The sequence below is a fragment of the Nasonia vitripennis genome, assembly GCF_009193385.2.
Source record: "Nasonia vitripennis strain AsymCx chromosome 4 unlocalized genomic scaffold, Nvit_psr_1.1 chr4_random0008, whole genome shotgun sequence".
Classification (NCBI taxonomy): domain Eukaryota; kingdom Metazoa; phylum Arthropoda; class Insecta; order Hymenoptera; family Pteromalidae; genus Nasonia; species Nasonia vitripennis.
This window is the reverse complement of record NW_022279644.1, coordinates 758,114-782,899: the sequence shown is the minus strand read 5'-3', so window position 1 is coordinate 782,899 and position 24,786 is coordinate 758,114. Positions and strand designations below refer to the sequence as shown.

The window sequence follows — 24,786 nt, the reverse complement described above, 5'->3', positions numbered from 1 at the left end:
ACGTGTTGCGCTTCATCTCCCTTATTCGGCAGACCATCCAGCCTATCCTGATTTTCTGCTTTGCTAGCATTCGCTGGGCCATTCCTGCCGATATTTGGATGACCGCTGTCTGCGTGTAAGAGTAAGCCTTCCGCAATGACTTCACTACCATCTCCTCCGTCTTGGACGTGTCGTCATTTTGAAACTCCTTGTGTAGTGCCTCCAAGACTTCTTCCTTGCTGGTTAATACGTCGAGGTCCTTTATTTCAAAGACCCCTACGTCTTGTAGAGTCCTTATCTTGGTACCATCCTCCAGCACCCCTTCGACTACTTTTCGAAGCTCTGCTGTCTTCCCTTTCGCCTTGTGTTGGAGTTCCAAGAGCAGGTCTCCGGTCATCGTCCTGCGTACCCTGCTTACGCTATCGCCGAGCATCGTCAGTGCAGGGTCCGCCTTCATCTTTCTCAAGATGTCGGCGTAAGACTTCCCCTCCGCATCCTTTATAATAAGGGTATCTGGCCGGGTTGGTCTTGCCCGTGGCGGTATCTTATTTCTGGTTCCTTTTTGGCTTAAGGTACCAGTGCCATCTTTGTCGTCCTCTTCATTCTTCTTTTTCTTTGTCTTCCTCGTTTCCACCACCTGCCAAGGTGGCTTTGTGCCTGGTGTGGGCAATGGGGACTGCGACGTTGCAGCCTTTTTTGCCTTCTACCTGGTCGCCGTGTCCTCCTGCGGTGATGTTCTCCTACGCTTGTTCGGCGTTTGCTCCATCTGTCTCTGGACGAAGGCGGGAGAGGTTTGGCTCTCTCGATCCTTGCTACTTTTAGCCTTCGACTGTGTACCTGTTTTGGTCTGGATCGAAGTCGTAAAGCCCTTTAGCGCTCTTCTAGTAGCCTTTGCCATAGTTTTCAACTGTGTATGGATGTTTTTCTTATCCAAGATAAAATCAACCAGAGCTTCAACTTTCTCTTTGAGGAGACTAAACGCCGTAGTCTCAATTTCTTGCTCCTTTTCTTTTCCTTCTCTTATAATGCTCTCCTGATTTAGCCAATCTATACCTCCATTTTCATCTTCCGTCGCATGGGCAATGGGGGACAGAAGGTCTATCAGGTTTGCGTTTGACGCGCTACCCAGACTGTTACTGTCTAGTTTACTTCCTTGCTCCTGGTTTAGCCAATATCTTCCCAAGCTGTTGTTGCTGCTTGGTTTCTGGGTAGGGAACCAAGCTTCAATGACACTTTTCGATGTATCCGAAGTCCTCGAGTTATTCTTTTTGGTGTGCGTTGCATATTTCCTTTTCCCTTCTCTCTTCTCTCACCTACCTTCCACTCAGCTTTCACTCCGAAACTTAGCCTCACATACGTATATTCTGGCCTCGTGCCACAGCGCAAGTAGTCCTCAAACGCATCCGCGGAGGGATGGCGAGGCCCCCCTCTGTCCACGGCGGGACCCTGTCCGGTCGCAACCCGGCACCACCGTTGCCATCAGGATTTTCGCCGGTTGATAGGGCAACCAGAGCGTGTCAGCGTAACAGCCCCGGGCCCCTGTACTACCCGGCGGCCTGGAGTGTCAGAACCCAGTTTATCTCACTTCCTCCTACTTCAAACGTCGAACTTAAGTCGCACTGCGGCAACCGGCGAGCGTCTGTTCAGCGATGATTTTAAGATCCAACCTCGTTTCTTGCAGTGAGTCTTAACGGGTCTTCGTTAGGCTTTTGGTCCGCGGGAGATATTTTATTTTTCTCTTACTCTCTGCAGGCAGCACTACGTATGTAGCACTATGTGCCCACAGCGAGCACCCTCTATCCGCCACCTGAGGACGCGCCACATGGGTGGACAGCATCCCCCTCGTGGAGGATGTGTGTGTGTGTTGGTGTGTGTAGGTGTATGTATATGTGTATGTGTGTGTGGGGGGGGGGGGTATGCGTGCGCGTGGCGTGTGCGTGTGTGTGTGCGTGTGTGTGTGATAAATGTAGTGTTGCGAATGTGTGATGGTGGGCTATTATACAAGTATGAGGCTCTGATATGAAACGAGTTCCTCAGCGTCTCTATCGCGAAGGCAGGAATATTCAGAGGCGTCACCTCTCCCCTCTAAAAATGAACATTAATAAGTGCAAATTCTGCATAGAATTTTTCACCAGTCTCGGCCACGATATTGACAAAGACAGCATCTAAACCGACCCAGAGAAGATCCGTGACACTACTGACATGACAGTACCAACAAAACAAAAAGCCCTCCGTCGCTTTCTGGATATAAAAACTTGGTATCAGTGATTTACACCGAATGTCGCAATGCTCACCACTCCACCCTACAACCTCCTATCAAAATCCCGCAGATGGCAATGGAGGGAGGACCAGACAAAGGCTTTCGAAAGACTAAAAGAACTTTTAGTATCAAAACCTAGTACTAACAAAACAAATCTACGGAACAGGAAGGGTAATAAGGGAAACCCATTTTATTTTAGTTTTCGATTTTTAGCTCGAAAACAAGTCGTTAAAATAGTTTACAATTTTTACAGCAAGTAGATATTATCGTTTTCTATTATCATAATTTTTTTTTGAAACGTTTGACTATTTAATTTTAAAGATATAAATTTTAAAAAAACACCTTTTTATCATAAAAATTGAACAGAACGGTCAATCTAGAAAATCTTGCGGGAAAAAGTAGGCAATTTCATTCTTTCTCAGATACATTATTGTTAGATATATTGTATAAATCATATCATCAAGAAACAACAAAAATATTGTTTCAAAAATCGAAAAATGGCTATAAGATAGTCAGAATAATAAAAAAAAATTTTCCCAAATTCAGAATCAGAAAAAATATATGCACTTTTATTACGATCGGTCGCTTGGTTTCAGAATCATAACGGTATACGCACACACACGCACTAGGGGTGTGCGAGTACTCCAAAAGTCGGGTACCGGGCAGAGTCAAGTTACTTGAATATTTCAAACTACTCGAATTTTCCGAGCTATTGTGACCATACTGTTTCCCCTTCAACTAAAAGTAACAGCTATTCCTGAAGTGGAGGCGAATGACGAAACCATTTCAGCAATCACCACGGAGGAATTACTGGCTACATGTAAAAGAATTGGGAACAACAAGGCTCCAGGCCTGGATGGCATAACCAATATTGCATTGAAACAAGATATACAGGCACGCCCCGATGTCTTTGTGGACTTGTACAACTCATATCTTAAAGAAGGGACGTTTCCTAAAAACTGGAAGAAGCAACGCCTAGTGCTACTACCAAAAGGAGATACGCCACCTGGAGAAGCTTCCTCATACAGACCACTCTTCATGCTGGACACCCCGGGCTAGATCTTAGAGCGCACAATCGGCGTTAGATGGACCAAATCATTGAAAAACCAGGCAAACTTGCGGAATATCAATACGGCTTCAGGAAAAAACGCTCCACTCTTGATGCCATTAGCTTAGTAGTTGACACCACTAGAACTGCAGCAGAAGGAAAAAAATGGAAAGGAGGATCCAAGGAGTACTGTGCTATTATTACACTGGACGTGAAAAATGCGTTTAACTCAGCCAGCTAGAGCAAGATACAGGAGGCACTATGCAAAAAAAGAGGTACCCGCATATATAAGAAGGATTATGTCTGATTACCTGAAAGACAAAACCCTTTTGTATGACACAGAGAGCGGCACAAAAACCTATCAATTAACCGGAGAGACACAGAGAGCGGCACACAAACCTATCAATTAACCGGAGAGGTCTCACAAGGGTCAGTGCTAGGCCCACTATTGTGGAACATCATGTACGATGGCGTACTTAGGCTAGAGCTACCCGAAGGTGCAAGAGTTGTAGGGTTTGCAGATGACATTGCAGTAGTTATAGTAGCAAAGCAAAAGGAAAAGGTAACGGAAATTGCTAACCAGGTAGTAAGTATAATCCACGATTGGATAAACCAGACTGGACTTAAGCTTGCAAGCAATAAATGGAGGCTATTCTTATATCCAGTAGGAAAAAAAATAGAGACAATAACGCTGTCAGTGGACGGACCTGAAATAAACTCTCAGCCGACCATTAAGTACCTGGGAATCACCATAGACGCCAGACTAACGTTTAAGCAGCATCTTGAGAGGGCGAGCAATAAGGCAGCAAAAGTCGGTGCTGCACTATCGCGACTAATGCCAAATATAGATGGGCCAACGCAGGGCCGAAGGTTACTCCTAGCCAGTGTAACTACATCAATTATGTTATATAGTGCCCCAATATGGGCAGACGCTATGTTGGTGAAGTCCTATGCACGAAAGCTGTCAACAGTTTATAGGAGAAGTGCATTGCGGGTCACTTTTGCCTACCGAACAGTATCAGAAGATGCAGTGTGCGTTATTTCAAGTATGCCGCCTATTGACCTCCTAGCAACAGAACGAAAGAATATATACGAAGAAAACCGGCGTGATGACAATACTCAAAAGAAAGTTTGGAAATCCGCAAAGGAACAAACCCTATCTGAGTGGCAAAGACGATGGGACTCCAGTAGAAATGGGCGATGGACGCACCGCCTCATACCATGTACTGTTGGCTGGACCAATAGACGACACAGGGAAGTGAATTATTACCTTACGCAGTTTTTGAGCGGATATGGGTACTTTCGAGCCTAACTACACCGCTTTAAGATAGAGGATTGCCCAGTATGTTTGGAAACAAACGAAGATGCGGAACATGTCTTCTGCAACTGTTCGCGATACGAAATGGAACGAGAGGGACTCGAGCGGTACCTTCAGGCTAGGGTGACCCCTGAGTCAATGATAACAGCTATGCTAGCGTGGAAAGATGGCTGGTGCGCAGTAAACAACTACGTAAGGACTATTATCAAGAAGGTTAGAAATGACGAAGAGGGCCACGAGGTGATAGATACAAAACGCTCCTCGGACTGATGCAAAGGAACGTAGACCACAGAGTTGAGCATAGACTCCCTCACCCGATGCAGAGGAACGTAGGTGTCGGGGTTGAGTCTGTCCAGAGGATTGCCGGTCGATGCTGCTCGAAGTAGACGACCGGACGATGCGGCAGGAAGAAGACAACAGGACGATGCAGAATGAAGAAGACGAGTTTGATCCTGAACCCCTCATCACCTTGGTGCATGGGGGATGTACGGAAATGTCAAACTTCAAAGAAGCAAAAAAAAAGGCTAGTTTAAGTAAAATAGCCTTAGTAAAGCAGGAAGCAATGAAAGTGAGAGCTCATAAAGCTTATACAGGTGAATTGCTTTTCGTTCGTATACATAAACTAAGCAATAAACTTATAGGTTAAGCTGGTCCTGGTCAAGCCCTATATAGAAGTAGGAAAAAACGCACTGCTCTTACTGTTCTCGTAACTGCAGTTGTGAATCTCAGTTTGAAAAGCGCGCTACATTTATACTCGTCCGCGGGACGGCCTATTTTCAGGGTTACACTGTAAAAAATTTTGTCCTAATATTACTAACCCAGTAGTAAACCAATCCGTCCTACGCCTAGCACAGTACATTTACAACAGTATAAGTAAATTTACAACGGTATTTTCACACTGAACGCGAGAATCAGACCCCTGTAAAATTACTACGCTAAGAGTAGTAAACTAATCCGACCCACGCTGGGTAGAGCAATTTCACTACATTTTAGTGATTTTAAAAAATCATTTCATAGCACTGCATGGCATTAATCCGCATTTATGTCACTTCTATCCGTGGCATAAGTCCTTTATTGCACCGTGAATATCTAACCTCACGGTGCAAAAAAGGACTGCTAATGCTACGGATAGACGTGACAGCGGATTTATGCTAGTCAGTGCTATAAAATATCGTACGATACACGCATCATAAGTTGATCTTCATGACACGGCGTTAAGCGCACTCGCTACGCTTGGGCGCTTATACACGCCGTGCCGTAAAGTACGACTTATGCCACTAGTATCGTATAAGTACAGCCCGGTCATTAAGAATGCCCCAATCGGTTAATAATTGATTACAATCAACCTATACTTTGACAGCAATAACTCTTCGAATGCATCGAAATATTTAGGAACGTTCTACCCTAAGTTCATAAACTACGCTGAATCCCTTTGCGTTAGTACTTTGCTTACCTATCTACGTGTAACGTCATATAATTGTAATATTCATTTCAACTAATAATTTTTTCGGTTGTTCAAAATTCTGCATTTCTTTTAAATATTTAATTTAATTAATTATATGCTTACTTGAATGCGAGGTTGTACTGCTTTGACTTGGGGGTCTTGGTGGAGAAGGATTGTAATCTCCACTTGTTCCTGCATTTACAGTTCCTGAATAATTATTTGAATAATTTCCGTAATTATCAATTGCAGGATTATTTGATCCTCCAGCTGGAAAAGAATCTTGCGAGTTTGAAGAACCTTAAAAGATAAAATTAATGTCCGCTACAATACGTATATTATTATTTTATATATGTATGTATAAGTGATTCTTTGACAAATCGTGCGCGCAAAAAAGTTCTCGTCCAAACTTGGTGGATATGTTCTAGATATCACCACGATGTCACCTATAAATTTTCAGATCGATTCGATCAATTCTCTTCGAGTTATAAAGGTTCAAAGTTGGTTAATTAAGCGTTTATTGCATTTTTTTGTCTATTTTCAATGATTTATAGCTCTTAAACAACGAATTTTTCACTAAAAACTTACTGGATCTTTTTTTTTGTAAAATTTTCTCAACTTTTTAATAAAAATTCCTTTACAGCCCTATATACATGTTATACCTGTCTTATAAGCCATTTAAACCTTAATATTGGCAAAAGCAAGAATTCGATCCAGACTCCGACCACCAAAATATTTATGGAGATACCTTTCTATAGTGCAAAAGTCTCAATATTGTTACAAATATTACTACCGAAGTCGAGGAATCGTAAGTATATTATATCTTTTACAAAATTAACTTAATCATCCACTGACTTTGAAAAACTATGATAGAGTGCATGATTAATGTTCTAATTTTTTGCAAGAGATATAATATATTTACGATTCCTCGACTTCGGTAGGAATATTTGTAACAATAAAATTAAGTTCTATGATTTTTTGGCAATGATCCGAGTGAATCAATTTATTTCTATATGAAAACATGTATTTAAATAATTGATCACAAAGGCTTTAGTCAATGATGAATATTGAATACCAATTTTCTTCTCCGGTAACTTTCTTTATTTTGATGTTTGCTACTTTTGTGATTTTTTTTAGAAATAATCTAAGCCATTTATAAGCTCTACTATAGGCTTTCATTTTTAGCTAATAATACAGGGCTTCCGATATTCTGGGACCTATATTGAAACTTTTGCACTATAAAAAGGTATCTCGATGAATGTTTTGGTGGTAAGAGTCTGGATCGAACTCTTGCTTTTACTAATATTAAGGTTTAAATGGCTTATAAGATATATATATATATATACAGGGTGAGTCATTTTAATCTTTAATCTCAATTATCTCGTTGGCAAAGCATGCCAGCGAAAAAAGTTTCGGATAAAAGTTTTAGGATTTTTCCCTGGCTATCTGATGATGACCTTGACAATGTCATTGAGCATGACCTTCAAGGTCATTTGAAGGTCAAGTCGATTTTTTCAAATAGAAACCCCTACTTTTGGCACCAGAAATGGAAAGAGCGGGAAATTTTACGTTTGAATATGACCTTGCCTTGACCTTGAATTCAATGGTCAAGGTCATTGGTCATGCCGATAACAGTACAACTGGTTAGCTGAACTCGAATGCATTCAAGGAGAAAATGTTACCCACAAAAGTTTTCAGTTTTCTCCCCGGCTGACGAATGGTCATCTTGACCCTGTCGTTAAACAGGATCTTCAAGGGCATTTCAAGGTCAAGTTGATTTTTTGAAATGGAAACCCCTACTTTTAGCCCCATAAATGAAAAGAGAGTGACATGCGTTCAAAAATGAAAAAATTTTCAATATTTCCAGAAATTTTCAATATTTTCTAAAATTTTCGTAATTTTTTCAGTTTTCAAAAATTTTCAAAGTCATTCCATTATTTTGTATTAGTGTCAATTTTTGAGAGTGAACTACCCTTAACAGTTATGTAGATAGCAAATTAGTGCAGAAAAGCTTAATCGTGTTTTTTACTTCTTGTAAATCGATAATTATTATTGAAAAAAATCTGTTTCCCTGTTTACTGGTCTGTAACAAATTATTTTGATTTTGATCATGGCTGATTATGGTCCCAACGAAATCGTTGATATGATCATGATTTTGGGAGAAAGTCGAAATAATTATGCAGCAGCTGCCAGACTTTATGCTGAACGCTATCCCAATAGGAGACACCCAAGTAATGTTACTATTCAAACCTTAACTCAGAGAGCTCGAAATGGAGCTTTTGTTCGTCAACGCCGTCACCATGAATACGACGAAAACGATCCTCGTATTATTACCATTCTAGCGATTATTCATCTTGATCCTCACATTAGTACTCGACAAATAGAAAGAGAAATAGGTATACCTCAATCAACAGCATCCCGAATATTGAGAGCGAGAAGATATCATCCTTATCACATAACATTAACACAACAGTTAACTCCAAATGATATGATTTTGCGAGTACGTTTTTGTCGATGGGCAATACGAATGATTCAATAAGATCAAGACTTTTTCAGGCACGTTCTTTTTTCAGATGAATCAACATTCAGAAACACTGGAGAATTGAATAGACATAATTGCCATTATTGGTCAGATGAAAATCCTCATTGGTTCAGGCCCATAGACAATCAACACCGCTGGAGTGTTATGGTCTGGTGTGGAATCATCAATGGCTATTTGATTGGTCCTTATTTCTTTGAAGAGAACGTGAATGGGGTAAACTTTTTGAGATTACTTCGAGACATTTTACCTGAATTACTAGAAAATGTAGACCTAGCCACAAGGCTAAGAATGTGGATCCAATTAGATGGAGCACCACCACATTATGCACGCATTGTTCGTGATTATTTAAACACCCGCTACAATGGCAGGTGGATTGGGCGAGGTGGCCCAGTTGCCTGGCCCCCTCGTTCACCTGATTTAACCCCTCCCGATTTTTACTTATGGGGATATCTTAAGAATGTTGTTTATGCTCAACGACCAACAACGCGAGATAATATGATCGAACGCATTCGTACAGCTTGTGCAGCAATCCCTCGAGATGTTCTACTTAGAACCATAAGACAATTCAGAGCTCGACTTGATCTTTGCATCCAACAAAACGGCGGTAATTTCGAACAATTAATCAATGGTTAACTCCAGTTAACATTCCATAAAAATACCAAAAAAATAACAAAAAGGGAAAAAACAAATAAAAAAAATACAAAGAAAAATAAAACAAAAAACAAAAAATGGGATGCTAAATCCTTTTGACAACCTCCTCGATGGTGCATCCTGGGTTCGGCTGATGTCAAAGGTAATTTCCGCACAAAAGATGATTTGTTTCCAAAATCACATGTTCGAACGTAAAATTTCCCGCTCTTTCCATTTCTGGTGCCAAAAGTAGGGGTTTCTATTTGAAAAAATCGACTTGACCTTCAAATGACCTTGAAGGTCATGCTCAATGACATTGTCAAGGTCATCATCAGATAGCCAGGGAAAAATCCTAAAACTTTTACCCGAAACTTTTTTCGCTGGCATGCTTTGCCAACGAGATAATTGAGATTAAAGATTAAAATGACTCACCCTGTATATGTGTGTGTGTGTGTGTGCGCGCGCGCGAGTGTGTGTGTAACTTTTATTAAGCTGAGAAAATTTTACAAAAAAAAACATTTAGTGAAAAATTCGTTGTTTAAGATAAATTATATAGCTTTTTTTTATAACGTTAATTGTTAATAAACTATTCGGCATATCAAACTGAAATTTCGGGAATAATAATTAAAGAAAGAATTAATCTTTAATTTTTCAACATTTTCACATTGATATTGTAGGTAATAAACGCGCAGGCAAGAGTAAATGTTAACGTTAACTACCTGTGCGCGGGAGGAGGACCACTGATCGCGCTGCGCGCCCGAGTTTTGATTTAAATATTTCAAATTTGCTTTTGGTCTCTGTAATTCGAGAACCGCTCGGTGGATTTTAATGATTTTTTTTTTATTTGGGTATGTCTTTGAGACGAATGTGTTACCGTCATAAAATTATATTTCTACAACAAAGTTTTGTCGCAAAATCAACATCACAACAAAATTTTGAAGCGTTTGACTACATTGTTTTAGAGATATAAGGAATCAAAAAATTTTCAAAAAAAAATTGAAACCTTGATATCTTAAGAACCATAGGGGTTTAAAAGCTCTGCAATGAACTTAGCCAAAACACATAAAATACCTACTTCTTCCCAAAATCTCAAGTGCAATAAATCCTTTTTACGTCCGTAATCGAGGCACAAAAAAATTTATTTTTATTTAGTTTTCGATTTATTATTAAAAAAAAAGTAGTCAAATCACTTGAAATTTTAATGGGATATATTTTGACACTAGACCCAAAAATGGAAATCACCTTTATCAAATTATCTGCCGAACAAAGCAATCGATCCCGAGGACCAAACGAGACAAAGTAGATAATTTTATTCTCTTTCGAATGCATTTTAGCTGAATCGTTTTTAACAATGGGATGATTGAAAAAAACGCAAAATAGTGTTTTTCAAAAATCAAAAAATGGCCATAAAAAAATAATTCAGAAAATAAAAAATAACTGTTTTTTCCAAATTCAGAATCTAAAAATAGACATGCATGTCAAATTTTATTCATATTGACGGAGTAGTTATACCAGAAATATTATGGTATACATACACACACATCCACGCACACTCAACTCTTTCTCTCTCACACACACACATATCCATACGGACATTTTCTAAAAACACTTGATTTGAATTTCTAACACACAAAAAAGTATTCTCTAAAAGTTTTGACGAAACTCAAAATTTTACTATTACAAAGCTTCCTCTAGGAGGAAGCAAAAACAATGTAACAAATTTTAATACTCAAATTACATTATTTGCTTAATCGTTATAATTCTTATTTTGCTTTCTCCTTATGGAAGCTTTGTAATAGTAAAATTTTGTGTTTCATCAAAACTTCGAGAGAATACTTTTTGGTGTGTTAGAAATTCAATTCAAGTGTTTTTAGAAAATATCCGTATGGATGTGTGTGTGTATACCGTAATATATCTGAAACTACTCCGTCAATATCAATAAAATTTGACATCCATATCTATTTTTGTATCCTGAATTCGGGAAAAATAGGTATTTTTTATTTACTCAACTATTTTTTTTATGGACATTTTTTGATTTTTGAAAAACACTTTTTTGCGTTTTTTAAATTATCCCATTGCTATAAATAATTCAGCAAAAATGCATTTGAAAGAGGATAAAATTACCTTGGTTAATTTGGTTAAACAATTAATTTGGTCCTCTGGATCGACCGCTTTGTTCGGCAGATAAAATAAAAAATGTGATTTTTTTTATAAATTCATATCTCTGAAACTAAACATCATAACCTCGCGAAAAAAATCATGTCAGTGGGTCACGTGTCAAACTATATCCTATTAAAATTTCAAGTGATTTGACTACTTGTTTTTTTCAGTAATAAATCAAAAACTGAAAAAAAATAAGTTTTTTTTCCTTGATTACGGACGTAAAAAGGCCCTATTGCACTTGAGATTTTAGAAAAAAGTAGATATTTTATGTGTTTTGGCTAAACTCTTGAGCGACTGGTGGACAGGTATATAAAGGACTATATCCTAAAGGATAACCCACTGTGCAATGAGCAACATGCATACAGGGAGGGAAGATCAACAGAATCAGCCCTCCACGTGGCCGTCTCTCTCATCGAAGAACAGATCGAAAATGGCGGATACGCCGTAGCCTTACTCGACGTAGAAGGGGCATTCAACAACACTACCATGGATAGCATCTGCAAAGCAGCTAAAGATAAAGGTATACCCGATCCGTTAATTAAATGGATCGCGAACATGCTAAGCAATAGAAAACTGACGGTCACAAGAGGGGATACTACCGACAAAGGCTCCGTCAACAACGGATGCCCACAAGGGGGTGTACTATCCCCACTTTGTGGGGCATGGTGATAGATGGAGCAATAAGGTTGCTGACCAACCTGGGAGTATCAGCGGTCGGCTACGCAGATGATATACTTATAATCACCAGAGGCAAATATCTAAACACCCTACTGGATATTACCGAGTCGACAATGAGGCACCTAAATAAATGGTGCGAGGACAAAGGTCTATCTGTCAATCCCCAGAAAACAGAGGTTATTGTCTTCACCAGGAAGTACAAAATAAGTCCATTACGAACGTTAACGATGCGAGGACAGGAAATACAAATTAAAGAACAAACAAAATACCTAGGTGTAATCCTAGATAAGAAACTGTACTGGAAGCCTCAAATGGACCAGCAGTGCAGGAAGTTCGCATCAGCTTTCTGGATGTGCAGAAGAGTCATTGAGCAGAATTGGGGCTTGAGCTCCAAGACCGTCCTATGGATATACAACTGCATCCTGAAACCAAGACTGACCTATGCGGCAACAGTGTGGTGGAAAAGGACGGATCTCAAGACAGTACAAAAGAAACTGGAAACGCTCAGACGATGGATCCTAAGAGCGGCCACAGGGGCCATGAAAACCACCCCGACAGCGGCCCTTGGAGCCATCACTGACGTCGAGCCCTTCCACAGAACAATCCAGGCGGCAGCCTTTATAGCAGCACATCACCTGAAAAACTACGGACTGTGAAGAGAGAAAAGGGAACACACAGAAAAGCAAATTAAAGGAAAAGACTACGCTGTATTGTCAATGAGACTTGATAAGACAGCACGCAGGTACAACTTCGAGAAAAGATATCGCATTAAAATCCCATCAAGGGAAGATTGGAGTGAGCAAGATCCTGGCCCAACTTTTGGTGCAACCTGGTACGCGGATGGAGCCAGGAAGAAAGGCAGGGCGGGAGCTGGAGTCTTCCGGAGAAGGCCCGGAAAGAGGCTTATAGTACCGCTCAGAGAGCACGCCACCGTCTTCCAAGCGGAAATAACAGCAATCCTGCTCTGCGCGCAACTTGCGGTTGAAGAAAAAAGACAGGACTGTATCAGCATCTGTACGGACAGTAGAGCCGCCTTACAGCGCTGGACGGTTCATGTACCTCCTCCAGACTGGTATGGGACTGCATAACGGCCCTGAACATACTCGGCGGAGAAGTACGCAAACTCTTCCTCTACTGGGTTCCAGGACACCACGGTATCAGAGGAAACGAGATTGCGGACGAACTTGCCGGAATAGCAGCGGGACAAGATTTACTTGGACCGGAACCTGCTCTTGGCATTCAAGCGTGCACCGTCAGAGAGGCGGTGCACGGCTGGCTGAAAGAGCAAAACCTGGAGGAATGGTGCAACAGCACCTGGTGTAGACAGGCCAAAGCACTACTAGGATCACGCATCAAAGAGGACTGGTCGACGGAGATGCCGGATCTAAGCAGGGCGGAGACAAAGATATTCACTCAACTAATAATCGGACACGGGACACTGGGATACCATCAGCACATAATAGGTCCAGTGAACTCACCAACATGCAGGTGGTGCAACCAAAGCGAGGAAAGCAGTGCACATGTATTATGCCACTGCACAGCCTTAGCTGAGAAGAGACATAGGGTGCTGGGGATGATGACTTGCGAACCAACAGCGATCCAATCACTGACCGTTAGGAAGGTGATATACTTGTATAAGGCACTAACGGGATAAGATACGCAGGAATGGTGCATACTACCTGATACTCCGATCCTCAAGGGACGAAACTAGACTGGTATAACCACTAGACAATTATTGGGGATGCAAAGGGCGTGAGCCTAGACATCAGGACCTAAGGGTTCACCGACCCACCCATAATAATAATAATAATAATAATAATAATAATAATAATAATAATAATAATAATAATAATAATAATAATGTGTTTTGGCTAAGTTTATTTTGCAGCTTTCAAACCCCTATAGTTCCTAAAATATCTAGGTTTCAATAGTTTTTTTGATAATTTTTTGATCACTTATATCTCTGAAACAATGTAGTCAAATGCTTTAAAATTGTACTTGGTGATTTACTATAAAAAAAAGCCATCTGTTGCTAAAATTTTAAACGATTTCGTCAAGCGGTTCTCTAGTAAAAAGCTAAAATGTAAAAACCGATTTTTCTTATAACTTTTGCTTCCTCTTATAGGGTTGTCGTTGCACGTCGTTAAAGTCCCTCCCTATTCATCTATTTGGAGGAAGCTACGTGCCAATGAATTGGCAGCGGTTTTTTATACTTATAAAGAATATATTCAAATGTCGTATAAGGTAGCAACATACTCTTCTGATTGTATTGTTATTAAAATACATGGTGCTTTTATCGGTAATACATTAATATTAATTAGGGAATCTACTGTCTGCTGTACAATCACAAAGTATACTACATCTACAGAACTGGCAAGAAAATAAATTTCACCTATAATTTTAAAGATTTTAACTATCTTATAAAATGTTGGCTCATCGTCCCTGATTTTTGATACAAAAATTGTACCAGGCAAGTGTTTTCTTTCAGTAATTTCTACATGTTTGTATGATGTAGCACTTTTTATATTTGGATCATAAATGCTTATATACGTATCATGTGGATTTTCTAGTTTTCCTAATACAAAATTAAGACTAATCGCATTACAGATTTCTGTGATATATTGCTGTAATTGGATCCTAATAACTTATGATAACGGAACATTTTTATGAGAATTATTGCTCGCTGAAAGATCTTTTAAAGCTTTGTTTTTTCTTTCAAAAGCCATAGACCAAAAATATACAAGCGGACCATTATCCAGCATTATCTGAGGCATGTGTGTTATAAAATGCATCTTAGGTTTGAGTGAGCCAAAGTATTCGACATATAAATCGTTGTGCATTTTAATAGGATGAAGCAGATGCGATGCGTCAGTATATACAAATCTTGGATCTGTTGTAATATCAAGAATTTATCGAAGAATTAAATACGAATTTCAAAATTTGTAATTATCTGGTATTAAATCGCCTACCATCAGATTAAAGTAGCGAACTAAACAGAACATTTCTGCTGAAGACTTAATTTCTGGAGAAGTTTCTTTGAGTACGGGACAAGGTTTGTTTGCTAAATCTGCATCACTATATTTAAAATTTCGTATTCGATTATTTAATGTTTGTAAGGAAAATATATTATTATCTATTAAACACGTTATTGTTCTTGATAAAGTTTAATTACAAATACCTTCGAATAAATCATGCATCAAATCAATCGATTTATTTTCTACAATGAGGAAGTCGCGGTATGAATGGAATATGCATTTCTCTTTAAGGGGTCCAGTCTAGGCTAAATCCTACAAAAAAAAAAACAACAAAATATTCGTCCGATAAAATTTTTTTCTTTTTACGTAAATTAAAAAACAAAAAATATCTACTGTGAATATTTACACTATACACTATTTCTACTGAGAAATATCATATATATACCATACAAAATCACTGACCAAAATTTATGACATTTTACTATATAAATAAGTGTTTTTAGGCACTTGCCACGGCTTTGTGAAAGATCTGGACCGTCTTCTTTACTCTACCCGGGTTTAAATTGTACCTTAAACATGCCCCCTCAGACCTAATGAAAGACATTTCTATAAAATATTAATAATATGTTGTTAGCAACAAAAACAGTGTGAAAAATATTAATTAAATTTATTAGCTACGTATACAACGTATGGATAATAATATTTAATAATATTGCCTGTGTCAAAATCGTCGTAATACAAACAAATTGGTAAAATTATGCGATTATCTGAATTACAATATTTTGTTTTTTAAAGTCTAGCTTGCATAAATTTGGAAATAATATTATCCTCATTTTTGAGTGACTAATTTGATTAAATAGACCTGGCATTTGCAATATCTTTTTAAGTGTGTCTTTTATAGGCGTATGCACTCCATACACGGATAATTTTTTACAGTACAGTTGTGGATAGACAAAACCACTATAATGCTTATACATTGAGAAACGCAATGATTCACTTGAAAATCTATTAGTAGGTTACAATTTTTCTTCAAAATGTATTGTATTTCATTTAAAACGTTGACATCAATGTCACTGTTAAATCTCTTGTTTTACATCAATTGTTTGATCCATTATTAGTAGATTTAATAATAAATATTTAAAGAACCGCAAAAACTATAAATTAAATTTGTTTAAATTTTACATTAACGCAAACTTCTTTTTTAAGAACAACTTTTATGTAAATGCTAAAACTATTTTTCGCTGTATTGTCGCTAACATTTAGTGATATATTACATTTACGCAAGCAGGTTAATTTAATTATCATAAATTATACCTGTTGATTTAATATGTTTGGATAGCCTTAACAATATCTACAACAACTTTGTACATACACCATATATTGTAGAAATTGGCAAACATACCGAGAAATTTTAGGAAAATTTTTAAAAAACAGTGATAAAAATTTAAAATAGATATCTATTGCTTCAATAATAGAATCGACTTTGTACATGAGAGCGTTGTTTAGTACGACGTAGATGGATGAAATATTCTCTAAAGACCCGCATATTACGAGCATACATTTCTTTGATCATCATCAGTTTTAGCAAAAATATCATCTACAATTTTATTAACGTTTTCATAGTTCGCATTTTCTTCTAAATCTTTGCAATCCTACAACCACGTAATTAACATAAGTTTTATAATAATAAATAGGAAGCAATCATTATACTTAGGGAATAACTTATACCTTATCGTTCAAAATAAAAGCTGTAGCAACGTCTTTATTGTCCAACTGCTCTCCTTTTTTAGCTAGAAAATGTTACATGAAATGTATGTGTAGGTTTTTCGCAATTCCTTTAGAAAAACGACAATATATTTTTCATGATACGTGCGCGAAAAAGGCCATTTTCCATGCATGTAAAATGAATGGAAAATCGAGTTTTTCTTAGCAGCGGGAAAAAACTACCCCCTTGGGAGGAAAAAGTTTTTTCCTCACTCTGCGGCCTATCCGATGGATATGTTTAGAGAGTTGAAGTTGGTTTGGATCTCTATCTTCTACACTCCCTAATAGGAGATAAGGTAGGGAAAGGCGAACGGACCAGGTACATAGAATAAAGACAATGCTGAGAGCTGATTATGACTAGATTGTAATTATTTATGTACAAGATGCCTAGGTCTGTTCGACCCGGCGGCCAGGCCGTAACTGATTCACGAAAGTGACAAAGCTTCTAAGCTCCCCTCGCGCTCGCCACGTCGTGGTGCTCCGCTAGGCGGCGCGTAAGGCCGCATGTGGTGGTAGGAGGGAACCGCCACAGCTACTCCCCCACCAGTGACAGAAGAAGGGAGGCTGCGGATGCGTGACGTGGCGCCTGTGCTGATGAGGGCTGCTGAGCCCGGCTGAAGCGAGGGTGCGAACGATGGTGATGGTGCTGGGCCAGAGTCGCCAGGTCCTTATTAGCTGGATGGACTTGGGCCCAGAAGTATGTCCGCAGAAGCCTATGGCCGGTGATACCGAGTTGTAAAAAAAAAGAAAGTCCGGCTGGGCTGCAGTGTCCTCGTCTGGAGGTTGATGCGCAGCGTCCAGGTGTCGTTGGCGTGAGGCCTGAGAAGTGAGAAGGTCACCCTCAGGGATGGCCTTGATGATGTTGATGCTGAAGCCGACGACCCGGAGCCCTGGGTTGTCGGCGTTCAAAGGCGTCCTTCGATGAACATCCTCGGTTACCGGAGAACACCTTCGGAACATTACGGATGTGCCAGGACGTCGGTGCCGAGGATACGGTTGAAGGTGACGCTGTGTGGTGGACTGCTGCTGCCAGATCGACGATCAGCTATGCTGCGTCGTCGTCGGGAGGATGCTCCGCTGCTGGCAGGGACGGCTTACTGGATGCAGCAGAGCCGCTTGGTGATGTGCTGGACGACGGCGATCGGCTGCTGGCGATGGCTGCAGAATCCGGAGCGATGCGCTCGTCGGCGATCGTCGCCGTCGTCGTCAGCGTAATAGGCCCCGCGCTGTGCTGGTCGCGCGGCGTCTGTTACTGCGAGCGAGGCGTGTGGCTGCTCGCTGTGCCGTGCGAGACGCGAAGAGGCGCAAGAGTGGGGCGCGCGCAACATGCCGTAGCTTCGGCGCGAGCTGGCGCGTTGCTGGAGCGGCTGAAAATGGCCGGTGTCAACGAGAAGCAACGGCGTATCTCGGCGATGCTGGCGTCCGGGCTGCGAGGCTGCTGATGATGCTGCGGTTGGCGTTGTTGAGCCTCGAGGAGCCTGTCCGTGATCATTGTGGACGCGGCATCGACGCGCTGGCGATGTTTTTTCCGATGATGATGTTTGTAATGACGACGCCGATGCTGTTGACGCGTCGCGCGGCGCGCGATGTGGTGCGCGACTCAGCAATGGCTGGCGCAAGCGACGCGAAATGGCGGCTCTGCGCGACGCGACGGCGTTCCTGGCGCCGAGCGACAGGTTTTGCAAGGGCGCGACGGAAAGAGCTACTCGGCCCTTGCGAGAGAGGTGAAGCTGCGAGGCGACGGAGAGGGTGAAGATGGCCGTAGCGTGCGAGGCTAGCTGCGCCGCAGGTGTTGTTGCTGGCTAACGCGGCGTCCGGCGTCCGTGCGTTGCTGATGGCCAATGCGGCGTCTTGCGTCCGCGCGATAAGGCTGGCTGGCGCGGCGTCCGCGCGATGATGCTGGCTTGCGCGGCGTCCATGTGTCGATGCTTCCTGATGTAGTAGTTGCCGCTGTTGTTGGCTCCGCTGCTCGCTGGTCTCGCGACCGATGTTACGGTGTTTTGTGGGTCTCACCGGATGTAGATGAGCCGGTGAGAATCATCCTCTGCGGCTGTACGTGGGCCGCAGAGAAATTAAAAGCATCGACGCGCGGCTGTAAAGGGGCCGGCGCGAGACACGATGTCTGAATGAGTAAAATGCGTCATCGCGCGGCTGAAAAAGGCCGCGCGAAAAGACGTGTGTTTTTTGGTGTAAAGACCGAGATGCGAGCTAAAAGCTCGAAGTGAGCAAAAGGCTGCTGGCCACCGGGAGCGAAAGCCGAGGTGAGCTCTGAAGAGCGTGGTCGAGGCTTCGAGAAATGGCGCGGCATCGAAAATGGCGCCACGCGATGACTCGTGGATTCCGAAGACCAGTTTGAGAGTTAAAGATGACTAGGTCTGTTCGACCCGGCGGCCAGGCCGTAACTGATTCACGAAAATGACAAAGATCCTAAGCTCCCTTCGCGCTCGCCACGTCGTGGTGCTCCGCTAGGCGGCGCGTCGGGCCGCATGTGGTGGTAGGAGGGGACCGCCACATGTGTGTTTCTATGTAAGTATTTCAAAAATTTTCAGAATTTCAAAAATTTTCAGAATTTCAAAAATTTTCAGAATTTCAAAAATTTTCAGAATTTCAAAAATTTTCAGAATTTCAAAAATTTTCAGAATTTCAAAAATTTTCAGAATTTCAAAAATTTTCAGAATTTCAAAAATTTTCAGAATTTCAAAAATTTTCAGAATTTCAAAAATTTTCAGAATTTCAAAAATTTTCAGAATTTCAAAAATTTTCAGAATTTCAAAAATTTTCAGAATTTCAAAATTTTTCAGAATTTCAAACATTTTCAGAATTTCAAACATTTTCAGAATTTCAAAAATTTTCAGAATTTCAAAAATTTTCAGAATTTCAAACATTTTCAGAATTTCAAACATTTTCAGAATTTTTATTATACTATTGTTTTACTTTGTAAAGTTCTCGAATTTCCCATTCCTTCCATATGCATGATAAGTGGCCTATTCGTGCACTTATCATAAAAAGTACGGTGTGCAACAAGGGGGGAGTGGCTTTTTCAGACTCGGGTGATGTTTTGAGCACCCTCGCTAGAAAAAGACAATTTTCCCCCTTGTTGCACAATATACTATTAATATCATTTATAAAAATATAGTTCAACACTTGAAAAAAATTAAATTCGGATATGAAGATTGTTATAAATTTAAATAAAGTAACTGAGGTAAATTAAGAGGTCATTTTATTTGTTTTAATTACATTAAAAATTAACATTAGACATTAAAAATAGTTACAGTAAATATACGAAATTTCGTGCACAAATAAAGCACACATATAAAAGTGAACCGTTTTACATATACCAAAAAATAAAATTATGTTCTTCATGCACAAATCTATGATGCTTTATCGACGGCTAACTGGAAGAACAACGTATCTCGGCGGTGGCTTCGCTGTTGAGTAGTAGGGGCTGCGCGGCTACGGCGCCACCGAGACAGTCGGTAGCCGGCAAATCTACTTTACCGACAGGTAAATCTGTAATACCGACGCGGGCAGCCTGCATTTGAATTTCTTGCCGATTTACGATGCCAGCTTGCATTCGATAAGATATATTTTTGAAACAACTGATGACGTGGTACGGATGTGATGGCAATCCCCCTCCCGTGTTAAATATAGCTCTTCACCACATTATATAGTGTGCCGAGCTCTCCGCATTGTATCTATACTCTTTTCTCCCCGCAGTCCGATGCGATCTGCAACGATCTGCCTTACCGACGGGTGAATCTGTCATACCGACGCCTTTTATTTAAATTCGATGCATGTATGGAATTTAAAAATTCGTTCTTATCTGTTTTACCGACGTCCCACGCGGCAGCCTACATTCGAATTTCTTACCGATTTAATCCTAGTATTATAATTTATTACTTTATGAATCATTTATTATTTGTTAAAGTATACGTATAGAAAGAGTTTAAATAAATACATGAATTTTTTCTTTCTTTTTCTATATCAATGTAGAATTAAGACTTATCCAACTGATAAGAATTCGGAAGAGATGACAGAAAGGAATAATAAATAAATGTATGCAAAATATAAGATTACTTTTTGTTTATTAAAAAATTATAACTTAATACAAACATTATTCTTAACAATATGTATGATATTATCTCAGAACCTCTTGTAACCTCGCTGTTCTGGCATAGAATTCATGTTGCTGGAATACTTGCTGAAATAATTGTCCCATTCTTTGCTTTTATTAGCAGGCTTAGAGCAAGGCTCACCTCGATATGTATTACATTGTTTGCCATCTTGTACTTTTCTAGCGTTCTTATCTTCAACCAGAGGTGTATATGAAACTTTATTTCGACTCATTTTGGAGAAAGTCGTAACACTAAGATCTTATGGTTATTTGTACAGCTTTATATAGAGAAAAAGGTGGTGATGGAGGAAAATTTTTTTAATTAAATAATTTTTTTAACATCTCCACTTATAGGATTATACTTGACAATGCAATCATGTATAATTAAACAATATGCTGTTGTATCAGCAGGTATATTTTCTTTTGTTTAAAACTCGAGACGTACATCCACAGCTGCTTGTTTCATTCTGCTTGGAACAGTCAATAACTGTAAGCGGTGCATATGTGATGAATTCTTCCTTGCTTAAAAGAGGATTCAAATTTTCATGATAATAAGCACTTTGAAATTGTGCATACATATCATACAACATTGCAAATTGATTATTATCAATATCAAGATTAAGATTATTGTATAGATAATTCTGCGAGTTAAGAAAAAGTTTTACATTGCTAATCTTACAATGATCAAAATTGCTACAATTTTTACTATTATGTCCTTTTCTAGCACTTTGAAATGATAGGATAATAAAGCGTGGTTTTTCCAACTGGTTTGACGTTTTGACGGTCCATACATGCTGAGTAGTACGTGGAAGTACTGGATATTCATACAATTCCCAAGACCGAAAACTCATAGCAATGGGTATATCTTTTTGAATGTAGTTATAAAGTTGTATTTTCCTTTTGTCTGATAAAACTACATAAGGCATAAGCCACTTTATACGAGATATGGTTAATTTAAAATCATCATACGTAGCTCTATTTTTCAACCATTATTGCCTCCTGTATAATAACATTCATATCACTCCTTGATCTTGTGAGAATAAGTTCATGTACGGCATTTACAATAATTTTTCGATAGTCTTCAGCAAAACCGAAAATCATTGATAGAGGTATAGTGATGTCAAAATTTCCATTGTTATCAGTTATTACCCCCTCTTCTGAAACATCAGTCCATCCAGAATTCTCATTATATTTATACTGACTTGGTGCGAAGGAAACATAACCTTTCATTGTACTAGTTTGGCCGACATTTTTACATCGATCAATTTCAATCGCATTCATTTCATATCGCATTTCCTCGAACAGATGACATATAGCATTGTTCACAAACTTGGTATGTTGCAGCGCAGTACCATCTGGTTTTGTTAATTTACTACAAATATGAAGTAAACTTTTGGAAGGTAGCAAACATAAATCTTGATGTTGAATAGAAATACGAATTTCATCACTATTATTGAACGATGCTGATGTATAGGGTTGATGTGCATGAATCTCATAACACAGCCATACAACCAAAATTAGTTGTTTTGATCTGGGGTTGAGACACTTATATCCTATAGTATTTTGGCCTGCTGAATCCAAATATACGGTCAGTTTGACTCTATCAGGTCAGGATCAAGGTCATTTCAAGGTGAAATTGAGAAAGAACTTTTAGGCGAAAAAATTCTATACATTTGTACGCTTTTGTACAATCTGTACACATCTGCTCAATTTAAAAAAAGACGTTAAAGCGAGGTAAACCACCATCCATGATTGTCATTTCACTGATCATACTTGTCAAGCAATTTCTGAATAGATATATATCTATTTATTTTATAAGATTCAACGTTTCTATTGAATAAAAAAATGTTACCGTCGGCATTAGCGTAACCCGATGTACACCATGAGGAGGTTGCACGAGCGGATTTTGTACATCATGTAGCCCTGATAAACTCTAAAGATAGTTCTTAAATTTATAAAATTTTGACATATATAAGTTAAAAACATCGTTAATATACGTTAGCAAACAGCCCTTATCAGGGCTACATGATGTACAAATCAAAACAATTAACTTTGGTTGTGTGGCTGTGTAATGAGCTAGAGACTCATAAAAAATGATTGGTGATTGTATATCAAGGTCTCCCTCTATTTTTTTCAGGTATACAGCAGCAAACAAAAACACAATTTTTTTTTGCTCCTTTTTACTTTTCTGAAACCGTTTCTTTTTACTTTGAGACCTAGACTCCGTAGAAACTGAATGTTCTGACTTGTTAACTGTTTGACGATTCGTTGTCGACTGACTTTCTGACGACATACTGGATTATTAATATAATTTTTTTCAGGCTTGGTTTTGAAAACGATTCCGATTATAAAACCTTCTTCAAATGTAGGCGAATTGTTATAACTTCAGCAATTGTAAGTGATCAATAATTTTAACTGTTATCGGTAAATATATAATTTGTTTTGGAACTTCAATTATTTTGTAACCTGGTGGAACTGCAGGGAAAAACTCGTGAATGGTATGAACTTGATTTTGATTAATGTATGCTCCAGATGTGATATTACACTCTACTCGTAGGGCATTTATTTTTAGAATGTCTACAGGCAGGTCAGAGTTGTGAGTTATATATGGTTTCAACAGTCGTGGACTGAAACCTAGAAGTCGAGCTATCGAGTCTTTGGGGCGAAAATCTACTTCATGGCTACATGTAATGACACTTCTCAGTGTATTATTATTAGGTTTAATATTTAGCGTGATATTTTTAGGCTGAGAATTTCCTGCAGAGTACGTTCAATATCTTCTATTTCATAGCTACCAGTTGGTAATTCAATGATTTCTTGTCCAACCTAAAATTTATTGCTTCTGAATTCCACATTAGGTATGGAGTTGAAAGTTAGTAATTCAACCAATCCGAGAACGTACATTTTATCTGAATCGAGTTCAATTGGTGGAAAGTATTGAGTTTCCAGAACAGACGAAGTGCCTGACAGGCTCAAAGTTAGCGATTCAATCATTTTGAATGTAAGTAAGATACTGATAGTTTATCGATCTAATCACTTCTTATATAGACGAAAATTGTCTATGTCACCGAGTTGATTGCATAAAAATTTTAGGCAGAGGTGACCACAAACGTAAGTATCAAATTGTTGATATCTTTTATAATTATATTTAACTTTATCAATTTTCAAGTATTTCATAAGATCTTCAGGTGGTTGTAAGTCACCAAAACTATCGAAGTAGAAAACATTATTGCCATTTTTACGATAAGCTACCCAGTGAGTACCAGCTCCTTTTTTATCATCCAGATTTATAATTGCAGTTTCTCGATAATGACTTTTATTTGCAGGTAAATCATTTCTCATGAAGACTCCTCGAAAATTTGGAATTTTCAATAAGCGCACGTATTTCAGTAAATCATAGTCAGTCAATGGACGATGTGGTAAACGTATTACGTCAACGACGTTTTTCTTTTCTTTGCGAACGTTTTTGTTGCATACGTTTCCGCTTACGTTGTTTCAAACAAATGCCATAACCTGTTTTGCTCTATTGATAGCTTGAGTGATACCTGCAGCTCCTCCAGTAAGTGAGCCTACAGCACTCAACCCAGCAAAAATAGGAATTAGAGCTGGAAGAAAACCACCTACCTTAGGCACAGGTAGTACACGTGGAATCTTGATATTTGTTTTTCCACCTACATTTTTTATATGCTTACGAGCTACCATTAAAGCTGATTTGATTGAACTATGTGAATCATTGCTAGGAATGAATGATTTTGCCGTAGACTTGATCACATTTTTCAATGCTAACAATTTTCTTTTCTTTTGCATCTTTCTTCTCTTTCTACTGAGTCTCATACCTAACTTTGATTTTACTTTCATGATGTTTGAAACAGCA

At 39.2% G+C, this 24,786-nt stretch overlaps 1 protein-coding gene across 12 annotated transcripts in view; it reads right to left on the bottom strand.

Moving 5' to 3' along the window:
- LOC100115246 (trithorax group protein osa) overlaps window positions 1-24,786 on the bottom strand; it is a 411,563-nt gene that overhangs the window by 123,775 nt on the left and 263,002 nt on the right. For all 12 annotated transcript variants that reach the window (XM_031930083.2, XM_031930084.2, XM_031930092.2 and 9 more), the window contains one exon: window positions 6,173-6,346. In XM_031930083.2, the coding sequence (XP_031785943.1) occupies window positions 6,173-6,346 (174 nt within the window). The remainder of the gene's footprint in view (window positions 1-6,172; window positions 6,347-24,786) is intronic.